Raw genomic sequence first — 17016 nt, forward strand, 5'->3', positions numbered from 1 at the left:
TAGTTTATTAAATGTAAACATTCTCCTAATGTATTTGTTTTTCTTTGTACTAAAACAAATGGGGGGAAAAACCTGCAGTTGTCGTCGCTAATAGGCTATTATCTGATCTGGCCCTATTTTAAATCAAAGTGGGCTGAATCTGACCCCCGAACTAAAATCAGCTCGACATCCCTGAGGAAGGGGAAACTTTTTTTTCCCTGCATGCTTATTATGCCCATGTTTGGTTTCGACAAAAGACAATTTGTTATCCCACCTCCTCCCCCCGTGGGTTGGCGTCTCTGCCTGCCAATCAAGTGAAGTCATGAAGGTGTTGTTCGACCGTCTTTGACAGGTACGGCGATGACAATGGGCGACTGTTTACTTTGTACCGTGTGTATGTTTTTCATTTCAACGCGATGACACGCTGCTTAATTTTTACCGTAACGTCACCCTCGACTCCTTCCTCGGTCGGACCGAAGCGAAGCCCTCGGATGTAGCTTAGCAGCCTGCTAACAAACCGCTGAGAGCCTGGGAGAGAGGCAGCCATTGTTTGAGTTGTTGGCTAACATGGCAACGAAGGCTAACGACAGCAGCGTCGGCTAGACGGTCTTCAAGATACAGGTAAGCGGGCTTTAAGAGTTAAATACTGACATTAAACGAGATTTTAACCTGCCTTCTTTAAAATGGGAGGCGTAAAACTTGCCCGTGTGACCTTTCTCCGCCAACCTTAGCCGCTTGAACGGTATTGAGACTCGGTTCATCTCCGTAGCTAACATAGTTCACGTCTTCTCACCCACGGACCTGGCCTCTGGCTGTGTCCATTTTTAATATATCTGGGGTCAATCTACGGGTGTTGCCGTCTTAAACATTATAACCTAGCTGGTTTCTGTGGAGAGTGGCCTGCTTTGTGAAGTGATTCGTCTCAGGCCTTGTGTACTAATATTGCAGAGCCCTCAGTCAGGAAGACAGTTCATCATCGCCTGTGCTTTAAACCGTGTATGTGGGATTGTTTTTGTTCCTCAAGAAGATGAATATTTAAGTTAAGATGGTAATTTTGAAATGGGCATCATCATCATCAGTCCCAAACTAAATCAGAAAACACTTTCACTTGCCAGTTCATTAGGTACAATAGTGAAAACAAATGGAGTCTAATGTGACAGCCCTGCACAGAATTATTCATTATTCAACATTAAAATAACAGAGAATGTGATTGATTCAACTACATTTTCATTTTGTCGCCTGTGGGTTGTAATACCGTTGAATTGTATTGAGTTGTACCCACACACATTTTATCACGTCCTCATTTTAGTCAGTGGGCTAAATGACAGAGACGTATTTGTGTTTAATTGAAGGCATTTTACCAGCACCACGAACTACATCCTCCAAAATGATCTTATAGTTGAATTACAACCTGTCCTACACTGTTTCAAAAACAAATAGTGCATAATCACAGTCACGAGGGGAGATTTAGTGCAGGACTGTTGCATTAAAATGGGTTGTGTGCCTGATGTTTTGGCAAGTGGACATATATAAAGTCTGCCACCTCTATTTTGCTGTTGTCGCTGATGTTTCCGCTTTCAGGCCGCAGTGGCCTGAATAGCATAATAAAAACACTATTTGCATTTTCAGAGTGACTTATCTGTTTTCTTGTTTTGTTTTTTTTTCATTGAGTGACATAAGGCATAATGAAGTGGTCAGCGACAGGACACCTCAAACCACCGATGTGCTTGTGTAACTCACCCGATCTTCCTGAATTTGGCAAGAGCCTTTAATTCTGCTCTGAATGTTTTATGAGAAAGCTGCTTGTGTCCGCTAACACCGATAACATGCCTTTAAACGGCTGCTACACGACGCACGTTCAGTCTTGAGTTAAATTTTTAATTGAATGTGCAAGCAGTTTTTGGGATTTTTTTTGTTTGTGCTCCATCCAAGAATAACTTTGTTGCAAGAGGACGTTGTGATGGCTCAGCTAACTGAAGTGGTGTTACGTTTTTGGAGAGCTGTGAACTAGTAGTTAGCTTTGGGACTGTGATGTCACTGGTTGCATGACTGCCTTTGCTCCAAGGTTGTTCACTCAAATGTATTACATTAACCTGGATTTGACTTAACATATTCAAGACAATTGATTGATAATGGTTAAACTAATTAAACCTTTTATACTGAGTTTGTCATTTTTTTTCCTGTCTCCTCTCACAGCTGTGATCATCCTCCATGATGTGTGACGGTTTTGAGGCCAGTAAGCAGTCCCTCTCTCCCTCATCTTGGGCCAGTCCCCCGATTTCACCACCATCCTAAAGTCGCTCTCTCAACTCGCCAAGATGACGGACAGGAAGGAGCCGCCTTTCTTCAATGACGACAGTGTGGGAGCTTTTCAATACAAGCTCCCTTTCTATGACACTATGGAGCTCTTCATAGAGACCCTGACAGGAACCTGTTTCGAGCTGCGCGTGTTGCCTTTCGAGGCTGTCATTTCGGTCAAAGCAAAGATCCAGAGGCTGGAAGGTACAAAGCTCGCTAATGTGTTTTCAAGTTTCAGTTGGCCTGGAAAGGTGACCGTATTCTAAAGCTAGATTATTATCTGGCTTTAAAGAGAGAGGAAAAGGGCTGCAGGAATGTCTGTTCTGGAAAACTGCATGTTTACATTTTGTTATACTATTTGTTTGACAGACTAAATAGGCCGTGCAGAGTGGTCTAGTCAGTATCCTTAGGTATGCTCCTCTGTTTCTAACTGCACCGCTGAGACTGGCTGAGTTTTGTTAACTGTGCCTTCTCTTTAAAGTTTCATGTTGTTGGTGCTCTTGGCTTAGATACTAGGTACTCGCCCAGGCTTAGTGTATCCTTTAAAATGGATGACAAAAAGGAATCCACAGAAATCTAAAGATGACACAGAAGTTTACACCACAAGTGTCAGTTTGGGTTATCAATCATTCAAATGAACCGCAGTCATTCATTTGAAATCCAAACTATTGACCTTTGGTTAAAAATTTAAATTTCAATCTGGAAAGCTCTGCCCTAATTTAAGATTCAACGTATACAGTTGCCATGCAATTGCGTGCGTTGTGATCCAGCAGTTTTAAGCATTGTAATGTCCTGTCTCTGACGCATCACATATCTTGCTGTTATTGTATTTATTTGTTTAAAAAAAAGAAGAAAAAAAAAGAAACAGACTTGCTGAACTGCTTTTAATATTATTACTTCTCAGTGGACGCATCAAAAAAAACAGCAAAATGTTTTCTACAGTGTTGTATAGGATTTGACTTCATGGGATTATTTGGTATTAATTTACATTCATGACATTTTGGTTTTCATTTATTGAAAAATGTGATTATTCCCCCAAAGAAGTTGCTTTGTTGTAAATCAGGAGGACCTTCCATGCCTACATTCCTCCTGAGTGTGCTCAGTTTTGGTCAGAAAGGCCTTTCTGTGCTTGTCGCGTCATGAGGTCTGTCATCCAAGCCCCTGTGTTTGTGATTGAGCATACGACTCTGAAATGAAAGGGCCGCGTCTCGCTCGCTAAACGCTGGCTCACCTCCAGCGCCGGGTCTGCAAGTTTGCAGATTGTGGGCACAGAGAGCTTCCTGACTGTGCACACACTCCATCTCATTCAAAGCAGTCGCTTCAGAGAACCTTTGTATTCATTAGGCTCTCATCCCTCTACTGGTGTTGTGCTGTCTATTAGCTATAATCTGTGTAATAGTTTTAGCTGCTAGATAAGCTGCCCTTATGGTGTAATAGCATTTTAGCCCATCAGCAAGGTTCTTTATTTACCCCATTATGTCAATACATCTGTTCTGTGATTTGCTCTTTTTTAGTAATTACATCGTTCTGTCTTTAGGGGGCAGACATTAATCGTCTTTGTTCACGGGGATGCTTCACTTCATTGCATTCCTATCTTGCTTGTCAGTTTAGTGAATTAAGGCTTTGAAGTGTGAACAGATTGTCAACATTTGTTGTTTTCCCTCTGACTATCTTTAAAGGTATCCCCGTTGCCCAGCAGCACCTTATCTGGAACAGTGTGGAGCTGGATGACGACCATTGTCTGCATGACTACGGGTAAATCTAGTCTTCCTGTCTATTTCTGGCCAAAATCACACAGACGGCAAGACTTGCTGGAGCGGACACATGCAGCACTTCAAAACATACTGTGTACGTTTAGAATCATTTGCGAGAGCACTTAAAAAGCCTTCCTGCTGTGGCGGTGACTCACTCCTAATTCAGTTCAACATGTTGCAGATGAGCCGCAGATGTAGAGCTGGATGAGACAAGTGACATACTGGTCATATTTAGAGAGCTCCACCGTCCACTCCAGTCAGTTTTATGAGATGCAGAGCTCAACCTCCGGTGCTTTGCCGGCCGCAGATGGTGGTATTGTTATGAATGCTTGTCACTTAATTTTCCACATGAACAGCCTCTGGTGAGATCTTGCCGGGCCTATCAGCTATCACACTACAGCTTGCTTTTGAAGTATTAGAAGCGGAGGAGTAGAGAAGGCAATGAAACATCTGCTCCCATGTTTCAAACGTTCCAGTGGAATTCCCAGCTCTGCACTTAAGTTCATCTGGACCTCATTCAGTCTCTTGAAGTGTTGTTGACTTTAAATCACAGCCTCTGCCACAGGAGTAAAAGAATTTTATCTTAGATGTAAACACGTTATTTCCTTTTTTTATAATTATATTTCCATACACTGGGTTACTGTAGGATAATCGTTCTGTTTGTGTTCGCAGCATTGCTGAGGGCTGCACTTTGAAACTGGTCTTGGCTATGAGGGGAGGCCCCATAAACACCAGGAGAGGTGAGAAACCGACCGATTATAGAGCCAGGTAATAACTGGACGCTTGTGGCTCCTAACCGCAGAATCCCATCTCCTCTTATCAGTAACCATGGAGGACCCTATCAAAGACATGGCCGACCTGATGGAGGGCACAAAGGAGGAGGGTTGGGAGAAAAGCCTACCGAACAAGCAGGTCACTTTCGTGGTCTATCGTGAGGGTGACCAGCTAAACTTCTTCAGAGTGGTCGACAGGGGAGACGGTACCCTGACACCTCTGTCTGAATCTCTGAGGTTGGCATGTTGCTAATGATGATGTTATTTTTAGTACAAATATTGTAACTATGCACATATTTAGGGACTGTGTTTTGTAGAAATTACCTTGTATTGTATTTAAATGGTATAATTATACAGTTAGAGCATTTAATGTGCATTATTATTCAGAGAGACAAAAGTTTGGTTCAGCGCTGTCACTAACGGGAGTGTTTTTGTTCAGTTCTGGCTCGGTGTACAATGTGTATGCAGAGGAGGAGGACGGAGAGAGTTTGGCAGCTGCACAGCAGAGCCTTGAGAACTCCATCACCATGAGCAAAATGAAACAGCTCAAAGCGAAGATGGAGGACATGAACCTCAACAAAAAGGTAGGAGGCTCCGCCATTATCATCGGAACTGACTCGATGAATGCAAACATGGCCTCCACCCAATATTAATGTTCATGTGTTTTTTTTTTTTCATTTTGCATGGATAATTAAATGTCAGTTTAGATGAGGCATCATACCTTTTGTGTGAATGAATAGATCAACCTCAACAAAGAAATACCCTGCACAGTTTGATGAGGAGACTTTTAATCATTTACTCTATAAATCATACAGAGCAAATATTCATGTCAAGTTTTCAACTTCAAGCTTGATGATGAATTTCTTTAAATTAAACTCTACTGGCTCTGTCTTGTTTTTATTTTTTGTTTGCTTTTTTTTTGTTCTTATAGAGGGTATGCATTGACATTACTGCCACCACGCCCCCTTGAGTGGCAAAACCATGGTGACATGTATCAGTAAACACCATGAGACTGGGGGAAAATGACGATTACCAGATCAAATTAAGGACAATTGGGCTCAACAATGATCCATACAAACTAGTATGGATTTGGAAAAATGGATTAGCCTCAGTTTCAGTTAATTTAAGTTGGGTTTAGATAATTTCAGTTATGATAAATGTACCTAAAGATGCTAAGAGGTTTAGTGAGAAATACGTGTAGAGTCAGATTTGACGTTAAAAGGATGATGAGAAGTGATTGCAAATATTTTGTTTATCATTATTCATTGTTGGAATTGAAATAGTTACTGTTGCCCGTAACTACGCCAAAACAACATCAACTAACTTATCTGACAGCCCTTTCAGAACATAACTTAAGAAGTAACTTAAGATATGATTTCATTAAAAAAAAATACAGCATAAATCAATATTACCTGACTCTGAATGTGAACCTCAACACCAGGTTTCTGTGTCTGGATTCCAGTTGTTTCTTAGTAATGCAGCGATCCACTTACTTCTCTTTTCTTTGTCAGTCGCAGATATCTGTAAAAATATATCTCAGACGCTATTAAAGCCTATGATTCAAACTAATGCAGCTTATCTCCGTGCTTACGTTTTGCCACTCAGAAGCCGTAACCACGGAGACGTCTGCTTGCTGTGACGTTGCGTGCATACCCTCTGTAATCAGTTTATAAATGCATCTTATTTGTGTACCTTATGTGTGTGTTAATGTACCGCACGTCAGAGAACTAATTTAACCGTCTCCGTTAATGTCTTTGTCATCTAGAAGTCGGCAAAGGTAAAACCACGGGCCCCTGTCAGCCCACATCCCTTCGGCAGCTCTCACGGACCTTCTAGCATACGTCACCACCATCGCCTCTTTCGCTCGTCACAGATCAATCAGCCTTGGCAGACAAATGCCCCACTACCTCCAATAGTAGACCATGAACCCGTAGACCCCTCTCTACCCTCCACTGCTGCGACCTCTGCCCACTTGTCCATACCTAGACGGCCACCTCCGTCGTTCTCCTCCCCCTCTTGTTACATGCTTCAGGAGGAGGAGCCGTGGGAGACGTGCCCGCCGTTTGCAAAGATCCGTCCACCTCCCAAAGTGTCCCGGTTGGACATCGGCAACGCCAGGTTGATGAGGGACTGCGTGTACCCCCAGCTCCCTCCGCTGTGTAGCAGGCGGCCACCTGAGGCCACCTTTGACCCAGTCGAGCCTGCGGCGGAATCACTTGGCCTGGGTTTGTTAGAGGAAGCCGTTGGGCTGGCCGTGCCAACGCAACCGGGAGCTCCGTTCGGGGACCTGTCAGAACCTCTGAGTCTGGACGTGTCCGCCCAGCCCGAGGGAGGGCGTCAGTCCCCCTCCCCGCTTAGTCCCTGGACACTCGGGAGAAGCGATACTCTCCCCGGCAGAGCTGACGGGACCCAGCTTGGCACGTCGTTTCACATCAGCCCTCCCTCTCCCTTGCCTGCCCCCGCCTCTCCATCGGCTTCATCCAGGCTGCTGTCTCAGCATTTCGATGCCACTTTCTCTTGTTTACTGCCTAACTTTCAAGCACAATCCACGGCGAAGCCAGGCAACACGTCTCCACTCCCTTCATCCACCTTGTCACCACATCCGCCACACGTTCGTGGCGTTAAAGTAGAGTCGCCCGGCAAAAGGCCAGAGCTAATTTCCAAGAGGGAGGCGAGGGGCATCACGAAGTTGGCGAACCAAGCCTGCAAGGAGCCCCTGGGCTCTCTGAACAACTCCGAGCTCTTAGCCTCTCTCTCCACAAGGGCTCCAGACAGCAGCAGCGGCAGCAGTGGCAGGGATAGCCTCGGAGAGAGTTTGGGACTTGCTTTGGCGCTGCCTCCTGCCACTGCCTCAGGACAGGGCAGCCTTGGCTCCAGGCTGCCATCCATCCCGACCAACAGGCTCCTTCAGGATGAGCTCATTAGACAAATGTCACCGTTTCACCAAGCCACAGCCTCTTACATGGTGAGCACGGAGAAGTGTTAGTGTTACAGTGGCTGCTAACATTTGGTTTTGGAGTGTTTTATTGAAAACGTGCTCTCTTAAGATGATATCTTCCTCTCATTTAAATTTGAGTGAAGGAAACTTATGTAACATAGTCTATGTTTAACAACAAAAGCACAAGCTTATTTTTTACAGCAGCAGTGGGTGTTATAAAGTTGTTTTTGACACGGTTCGGTATTATTTTAATTGGATTCTCTCAATTAAATGACACAGTTTTGCCGCATTGATTCAAATAGCTTTAACACTGACTAAATTTACTAATCTCACATGCGCCAGTCGATTGAATACGTAGAGATATAGAGTTATGCTGTGAGATTGTGTAATACTATCTGCCTGATCTAGAGCAAAGCTACGACATGTGTAGAAACACTTTAAAGCACAATAGTTGAACTTTATCAGACATAAAACTTAATTAGTTTTGTAATAATATATAATACCAGTGTGAAGTACTGTACCTTTGTGATTTATTGTTAATTGTCAATGTTCAGTTTTTCTTGTTTAGCCACAAAAAATAACTTTAAGGTCTTGTGCAGCGCGTTAAAACAGACGATCCATTTATCTCAATATTTGAACTCTGCAGTTGTGTTATTGATTTGCTCTAAAAGTTTCATGTTGCTGTTTTCTCAGACCAATAACACCCTTCCATCAGCTGAGGGAGTCGTGACTGCATTCGGGACAATAGGTAAGAGGATCTTCCAAGCACCTTTATGTATTAATGAAGTCGTAGCACACAGAAAAATTGTAGCATTGTGTTGGTTGGAGTGGGAAATGAATCTGGACCTTGCAGCATCCTATTTTTAAACTGCCGTCCTAAAACTGCACCTACAGACACGCGTTGTTATGTGAAAGCCTTCGTGGATGTTGTATGAACACCACAACAATGCACCACAAGGGTTTTTAAATATTCATTATCTCAAACAACAGAACGTCAGGTCTCCCCACCAGCGTGCTCTCTTATTTATACTGACTTTTAATGTGTGTCAACGTTTCCAATTTCCTCGTATTACTGGACATTTATCAGTGTCTGTGTTTTCTTTCTGATCTTAAATCTCAGTCAGCGTGAATGACTTATCGTCTCCGCTGTTTAAACTGAATTTCCACTCCAAGTTGCGGGAAAAGGACAAGAAAAAATATTTGGGTTGCATCTCAATATTCTTCAGGCAGCTCCCTAAACAACACACCGAGGATGGGTCCTGTGGTGCTCAGGCTGAATGGTTTATTCAACTAATAATCCCCAGACTTGTCTTTGGTGCCTCTTATTTTCAACTCTTATCTCTGAAGGGGCCACGCGAGCACAGTCAGGTTTGTTCACACATGTTGCTGTTCTGAAAAGTGCATCTTCCCTCCAGCGACATGGCGTGCTATGTTTTTCCCATTCTCTTATTCATGGTTTAGCCGACATGATTTTTTTCCACTTGGTTTATTGAGAAACGTCCTCAGAGCGCCGTGTTCTGCCGCCGCACTTTCTGCAGGGACGTGTTCGCTACTTATACACTGTGACTGTACCAATTTGCATTCAACTAAAAGCGCTCGCTCGAATCCTCGAGAGCTTTTTCTTTCCTAATTGAAGTCCTTGAGTGGAAACCAAATTTAGAGTTTGTCAGACTGTAGATAGTAGATGCACCGAAGCTTAGTCTGACAAAACAAAATATATGCGAATAAAACATGTCGTACTCTCTCAGTATCGGATAATGTGACGGTAACGTCTGGATGTCCCAAACGGCTTTCTCTCTATGAATCATTAAATGACCCACATCATGGTTGAGACTTTGAGTCAACCCTGATTTGAATGAGCTGTGCTACCGACGCCAGTGTGGTAAAATGTGACTGTAGTTGATCCCAGCGCGTGTCTGTGCGGTAGCAGACGTACAGCAGCAAGTGCACAAAACACACAAAAGTCAAGTCCCACACTGAGCCACATCCTGGCGTGCTTGACAGCGAGCTCATCACAGAGATGTCAGTTTTATCTGTATGTTCCTTCATCCCCACGGTTTACAAACTTAGCTGAGCTGCGCGCTTCCTCAGACACCATTATCACGGGAACAAGCTGACATAAACCCGCTTCCTGACTCCTTGTGTATTTTTCCCCCCCAAAAAATCTGCAAGGTTTCCTAGTGTAAACGTATTCTCTGAAAGACTGTTTCCAAGTTTAAAAATAACAATGTATTAAAAACTGTCACAGATTACACCCATACATTGGGGTTTAACTGTTAATTCACAATGCACCATTTATATTAGACAATATTTTTGGACATTGTTTTGGAGGGATTACTCTGAGGTACTGTATTATCCATTAAGCACATAATGCGTGATATAAAAACCCTCTTCTTGTGAATTTTTTGATTTAAAATGGTCATTACAAACAGGGGAAGTGTGAGGATTTAGAGAATGCAGTGAGACATGGAAACATTGCATTTTTGGCCTCTCTACAGTTTACGTTTATGACGTTTGCTCAACTTCATGACTGGACGTTTCTACAGCTGTTGATCCTTTGGCGACACTTGGAGGCGATAGAGATGAAGCTGTCAGAATAGTTAAACATTAGCCTTTGATATCATCTTTGATATGTTGGCATTTTGAAATTTAAATTCAGAAGAATTATTTAAAACCAAATACTACCTTACATAGAGGATTTATCCTATAGGACTGTGATCAGGCTGCTGTGTGAGCACTGTGAACACATTTGTTGTGAGATGTTCTTGGATTCATCCGTATGCACAGATGCACATCGGGAGGTTTTTGTATGTACAGTGTTTTCTGGATTCGAGTGCGCGCCATGTTTCAGTAGGAAATCCAGGTCTTTGTACACGAGGCCCCGGGTGTTTTGCCATTTGACAGCTGTTGAAAACGGCCGCATTGACGTTGCCACTGCAGCTCGGTCAGGGGCACGGCAAACCTCACACCTGAAAGCACCAACGAGAGAGAGAAGTGCTCCTTTCCTCCTTTTCGTGATTCTGATGTTGACCTAACCTTTTAGAGCACCGTGATTACTGTGATGGAGCTATCTGGAGCAAATTGAAAGTCTGAGGGATGGTTAACTGGCACAAATGAAAGCAAAGGGCTTTGTCAGGAAGTAGGAAAAGTAAAATGCTCCTGACATTTGCGGTTAGCTTCATCTAGTACCATTAAAAAGGAGAGCACTGAATGAAACTGTATATATTATCCCAAACCGTTCCTTAAGCATAAACCACTCCGGTAGAGTGAATAAATAAATGTTTCCTCCGTTCACAGGCACTCCAACGTACCACCTACCTCCAGTCAAGCCTTCCACAGGCACCAAGAAGAAGAGCTCCAAGCACTGCTTCCTCTGTGGCAAGAAGACTGGGCTGGCCACCAGCTACGAATGCAGGTACGAGTGCCTCCAGCATTTTCACTCACTCACCCCAGAAACCTTCAGCCTCACTCAAAATCAACCCTCTCCCTCTCGTCAGTCTCGTCCTCGAAGCGAAACTGTTAGTGGAAAGTTTTCTTTTCCTGGTTCATCGTTTGGCCTCTCTGCCATATTTCCAACAAAGACACGTTTCAGTTCTCTGCCTGTTCTGCCACAAGGTATTAGCTTTATCAAAGTTTCCTCCCTCTCTCTCTCCCTCTCTGTCTCTCCCCTGCCTCGTCCAGCGCGTTCAAACCGAATCTGGTGCAACAATACGCAACTCTGATCTCTCAGCATCAGCCACTTGAAGCCGTTCAGCTTTCTGCTGCGTTCAAAAGACTGTTTAGTCAAGTTGTAAACCTTTCATGATAAAATGAATAATTTACTCAATTTTTGCGCTCATAAATAAAATAAATAAGAGATCTGAAGTAGCTGTTTTTGCTAATGGCCTTATGAGAACTGAAAGACTGAAGCACTATAAAGGTATTTATTCTGAGCGTTTTTCTTGGCAGAAATGATTGAGAGCGATAAAGAAACTTGTTGTTTTATTCTCAAGAGGAAAAAAAATGTAAATGTTTTGCTTACGTGTCCGCTCATCTTTCTATTGAAATGTTACAGGTGTGGTCAAAACTTCTGCGCCACCCACCGCTACGCCGAGACTCATGACTGCAGTTACGACTACAAGAGTGCGGGACGCCGCTTTCTCCAAGACGCCAACCCTCTTATCAGTGCTCCCAAGCTGCCTAAGATCTAGACTCCCACCCGTCACTGGGGACAGCCTGAGGAAGTAAACATTAAACTGACTGGACGGGAGGGGGAAAAAAAAAAAAAATCTTCTTCTACACCACTGTGTGCTTTTTTTAATTTTTATCAGCCAAGTTTGCTTAATATTAAAATAAAATATTCTGTAAAGCCAAGTGTGAACAAACAAGAGTGGACTGAAATGGCGCAGAACTAATTATGCCTCTTGACAATGTGAAAATGTCTATTCTTTTTATCTATTACCTTTTCTTTTCCTTTGTGTAAAAACAACAACAACAAAAAAAAAAGAACAGATCTGTGCATGTATGGTAGGTAGGTTTTGCTAAATATATCTGCTGCACGTATCCGTTTCAGTTGGTCTTTTCGTTTTCTCTTCATTAAATAGGACCGCTCATGACTTCTCATTTGACAAGTCTTTGACAGATGCACTTTAGACCTATCATGACTTTAATTATGTGGGAAGGGAAGGCCGCATACGTTTGTGTTTATGTTATCCAGATTTTTATATTCCACACACCTGAACGTCTTTCTCAAGTTTCTCTACGTGGGCACATATAGTGAAATCTTTCTTACAAGAACCCAATACGCAACACTTATCGCTAAAGTACTTAATATTTATTAAAGAATACTACTTATTTAAGTTAAAGGTTGTTTTTTTTTTTCTTCGAATAGGAAGTATGAAATGTGAGTAGGTGTGAATGTCAGTAATCGAGTAAACTGTATTAGGTATGGGGGGGTGGTTATGGTATTTATGATGTGTCTATAATAAGGTGGTTGCCATAATAATAATAAAAAAAAAATCTTTTGTAAGTCTTTTTTATTGCTCAACTTTAAATGCTGTTAAAGTATCTACAGGGGTTTGATCTAATAAAGTCTCTTTCCAAACACGTCACTGTGTAAATTACATTTCTGACTCGTTCTTGAATTCATGTGGAAGGAAATGTTGAATTTTTTTTTTGTTTTATTTTGTTTTGTCTATCGCTGGCTGCCATGGTTCCTCTTTATTTTCACGTTATTTAACGTTTTCTGTTAGTCACCTTTAATAGTTTTCCCCGCGGTGCTGTGAAGTTAATGGGAATTGGTTCTACTTTGGTATCGCTCGCTAATTCTTGTCTTATTAAATGGCCTCTCCTCCTGATTCAGACCATCAGCCAGTTCCTTAGCAACGAGCTAAAAATGGATTGTTTGGGACTTGTTGATCATTAGAACTGTTATTCTTTAAGCCAAAGTTAAGACAAATATAACCAAAGGGAGCTTTTCCTTTGACCTTATCAGAGGGAAACACTATTATTTTCTTACTGAAGTGACTTTTCTTCCAGTCTGTTGATGCGAGTGCTCTGTACTTTGCTGTGGTTTGTTGGGGGAGTAGCACCAGCAAAAAAAAAAAAAAAAAAAGATGTCAGTAGTTTCAGCAAGTGTCACAACTCCCACTCAGACAGCGGCATTGCCGTGAAATGGTCATTTTCTCTAGAAAGTGTAGTTGTGGATGGCGTAAATGCAGCAAAAGTTTCGTTTTTAAATATAATTACTTGTTTGGGATGAACAGCTAAAAGGGCCTGCTGCAGCTTTAAATCCAATCATAATGTCGCAGAGAGCACTTCAAAGCTTTATTTCGTTTATATGCACACATGCAAAATCGAGACGAATCCCAGAGAGAGAGTGGAGCGCACATAATGTGTCAATCAGCGAACACGAGAGCACACGGATGTGTTGTCTTTCTTTTCTTGTCACAGAGTCATAATGGAAATGTTGGAAAAGTGGGGGGGGGGGCGCTGCTTATTATTCACTTTCACTTTGGCTGCCGTTCCTGAGCAACAGACAGACCTTGACCTGAGTCACGTCCCTGTGTTTTTATCCTCACTTTCCTCCTTCATGTTGTCTGGCTTTGATCCACTATAATTGGGCTGCGCTGCATATACTGCTGAAACGCTGCTCATTCTCTCTTGGTAGATATATTCACCCCAACATGGTGGTCTATAGAGTTTGCAGCATCTCCAGCTGAAATTTAGTTTTGTCACACTGGTCAGCAACAACATCACAGCCACCTGTACAACATTGTGTTGCTCCCCCTTTAGCCACCGTAGCAGCCTTGACCCATCCAGAGCTCTGAAGGTGCGCTGAGGTATCTGACACCGAGATGTTAGCAGCAACATCTTGTTACCTCGCACCAAGGTGTCAGCAGCAGATCCTTTAAGTTGTGCGTGTAGTTCGACGGGGCCTCCATGAATCTGGGCAATTTGAAGGTTAAGTCAACACCTTGGACTTGTTGTTGTGTACTCCAAACCACCCTTGAACTTTTTTTTTTTTTTTTTTCTTGCTTTGTGAAAGAGGCCACTGCCCTCAGGGAATACTCTTTCTATAAAAACACGTACACGGTCCTCAGCAAAGCTACGTCCACACGAATGGTAGAGTAACATCCAAAGCATTTCGCTGCTTCCTTCCTAGTCCATCCTGGTGCCATGTGTTGCCCAGATAAGCAATTCACAAGAAAACATGATTTTAATCAGAGCAGACAAGTTCGTCCATTGATCCAGTTGTGAAACTAGCAGCAACCCAGTCGACTTCTGAGTGCACTGCTTACCTAAAAGTGCTCAAAATGAAGTTTGCAGATGTAAATCTCCTACTCAGGTTAACACGGTACCTTGGCTCAGTCTTAGGGGAGTATTCATTTTTTAACAAAGTCTACTCTGAGCTTGAAAGATGTGCACATTGATGAATAATCTCTTCTGCTGCTACAGGTTTGATCATTCTGGTTTTATACCTGTGTCTGTGGGTTCCCTCCCAACCTATGGAAGTACATCATACGTAGTTGTTTTTGTTCATTCCAATAATTGGGCTATGGACAGTTAAATTTTTTGGATATTTGATTTGGCTTCCTTGACCTCTTCCAATGCGATGTATCACACAAGCGCACCAGTCAGCTGCCTGTTTTTGACAGGAATTTCATCGTTTTCCTATTGTAACTCTGCCAAGAGCTGTGAGTCTATATTTTTACACAGACTGAAAAACAATGGTGTGTTTTTTTTTTTTTTTTTTACAAAGGAGGAATCTTGGAAAATTCTTATTCAGCACTACATTGTGTGCAGGTCTGGAAAGCATTGTCTGAAAACACAAGGTTACTGGTTGGCCACGTGACTGTGTGCTGTTAGAGAAGTCAAAGTGAACGTACACCTGGAAATTTTTAGTTTTGTCCGTAAAGTTCATGATGTTTTCTGTTCCCGTACACAGGCTGTAATTTCCAGTGCCTTGATGTGAACTTTGCTTGCTCTGGTATGATGAGGAACTGTGGTCACAGGTTGAAACCAACCGGACCAACAGGAATGTGACAAACATACGCCGGTCGGCCACAACATTATGACCACCAAAATGTTGTCAGTGGGGGGACTTTGAGTTGTCACAAGATGATCAAGTTTCATTCACTTGCCCCTTCACAGGTCAAAATGTTATGTCTGATCAGTGTATACAAGCCTTTTAATTGTATCGACTTAAACAGTACTGTCAATACTCATCGAGTATTGACAGTTTTCTCCAAATATAGCCAAACAATGAGAGTTTATTGCGCCTGAACCTGACTAGGAAGTAAATCAGTGCTCGCATGAAATAAACAACGCTGCTGACTCACATCTTCACAAGACTGGGAGAATCAAAACACGGGAGAATCAAGCGCTACCAGTCTGACAGGTTCAAAGCAGGAAAGACACACAAAGGAAATCTCCACACTTTGAAAGCACAGGAGTGTCTTCATATTTCTACCTTCCTCAGCTCCCACTGACCTCCTCAGGTGAACTCCTGCTACCTGCATACTGTGCCTTTGCTTTTTCTCTGTCCACCATGATATTCTTCTTCTGTGTATTTCTTCCTCTTTCCGCTGTCTCACGAGGTCTATCTTTGGCTTCATGGGAGCTCTCATACGAACCTCTAACTCTTATACCATCCAGTCCTCCCAGATAAACACACACGCCCTGCACTAATCCGTTTCGCATGAAATTCTAGATCTTTGTTGACTTCAGTGATTGGGCCGAGCTTTCGTCAAACCAAATGACTCATTTCGCCCCATGTCGTACGAAAGCAATATCTGAGTGTTAAATGTTGCAAGAGGGCTGCTTCGGTATCGGTGCGACAGCTGTGCTTCAGCCGCCCGCCTCTCGGCACATTTATCGAGCAGAAGGACAGCTTGTGTCTATCTGACGCTGAGGCACATGCATGACAGTTTGGCTGGCTCACTTCTGACGTGCCCACTTTGTCCAGACGGAGCACAGAGGCTCTGTTGTCCCGCCCCGAGGACCGGTTGGCGGAGTGTGCATCAGTAATCAGCCCAAACACAATGACAGTTTCACAGAGATAGAGCCGAGGCTTTGAGTCAACAGAGGATACATTCCCTCTTTAATAAGTGAGTCTCTCTCGACGTGTCGTGAAAGGAGCACAATACACAGACCAGTTAAAGAGTATATAAGTCTGAGAAATAGTTTTCTATTGGCTGGTGACAAGTCAATATGATGTAATTTATTTTACAAAATCATAAATTATATATATACAGTTCTACGTTTCACAGAATACACTCGTTATCTTTTTGGTGGAAAGTCAGATAAGGTGGTTGATGCAAGCTCTTAGACCTTTCTGGCAGTATAAATATCACCAGATTGTGCCCCCAGCACCCCTGGCATAGCTTAACTGAAAACAGGAGGAAACAGCTAACGTAACTCTGTGTACAGAAAAGTGAATATTAATAATATTAGCACAATTCAGTGTCTATAGAGGATTATTTCTTGACCAGGCCGAGAGCAACTTCCTGGAGTTTTTAGTTGCCAACTGAACGGACAAGTCATATAAACCCAATTAAAACGGTCAGTTTTATACTTACTAATTAATGGATACCTTTTTGATTAGCAAAGTGTGTGTGTGTGTGTCAGGTATGGCACGTTTGTGTTGACTTTGAGACAAACTACATCAACGAGCTGCGCCTTGACGCTAACCCACAATGCCCCTATCGTAAATAAATACCCACAGGTTTTGTGTTTAACCAGTTCGAAGAAGAAACTTGAGTCCTTTTTGTGTGTCTTAAAGTTTAGCTGTTTG

At 42.7% G+C, this 17016-nt stretch overlaps 1 protein-coding gene across 1 annotated transcript; it reads left to right on the top strand.

Moving 5' to 3' along the window:
- The first annotated feature begins 268 nt into the window (after nucleotides 1–268).
- zfand4 (zinc finger, AN1-type domain 4) lies at nucleotides 269–12827 on the top strand. The gene is made up of 10 exons (XM_047603490.1): nucleotides 269–600; nucleotides 2176–2481; nucleotides 3957–4032; nucleotides 4704–4771; nucleotides 4855–5041; nucleotides 5244–5388; nucleotides 6570–7769; nucleotides 8436–8490; nucleotides 11040–11157; nucleotides 11797–12827. Exons 2-10 carry the CDS (start codon nucleotides 2298–2300, stop codon nucleotides 11930–11932), a joined length of 2169 nt encoding a protein of 722 aa, XP_047459446.1. The 5' UTR covers nucleotides 269–600; nucleotides 2176–2297; the 3' UTR covers nucleotides 11933–12827.
- Nucleotides 12828–17016: the final 4189 nt, after the last annotated feature.

The sequence above is a fragment of the Mugil cephalus genome, chromosome 13, assembly GCF_022458985.1.
Source record: "Mugil cephalus isolate CIBA_MC_2020 chromosome 13, CIBA_Mcephalus_1.1, whole genome shotgun sequence".
Lineage (NCBI taxonomy): Eukaryota > Metazoa > Chordata > Actinopteri > Mugiliformes > Mugilidae > Mugil > Mugil cephalus.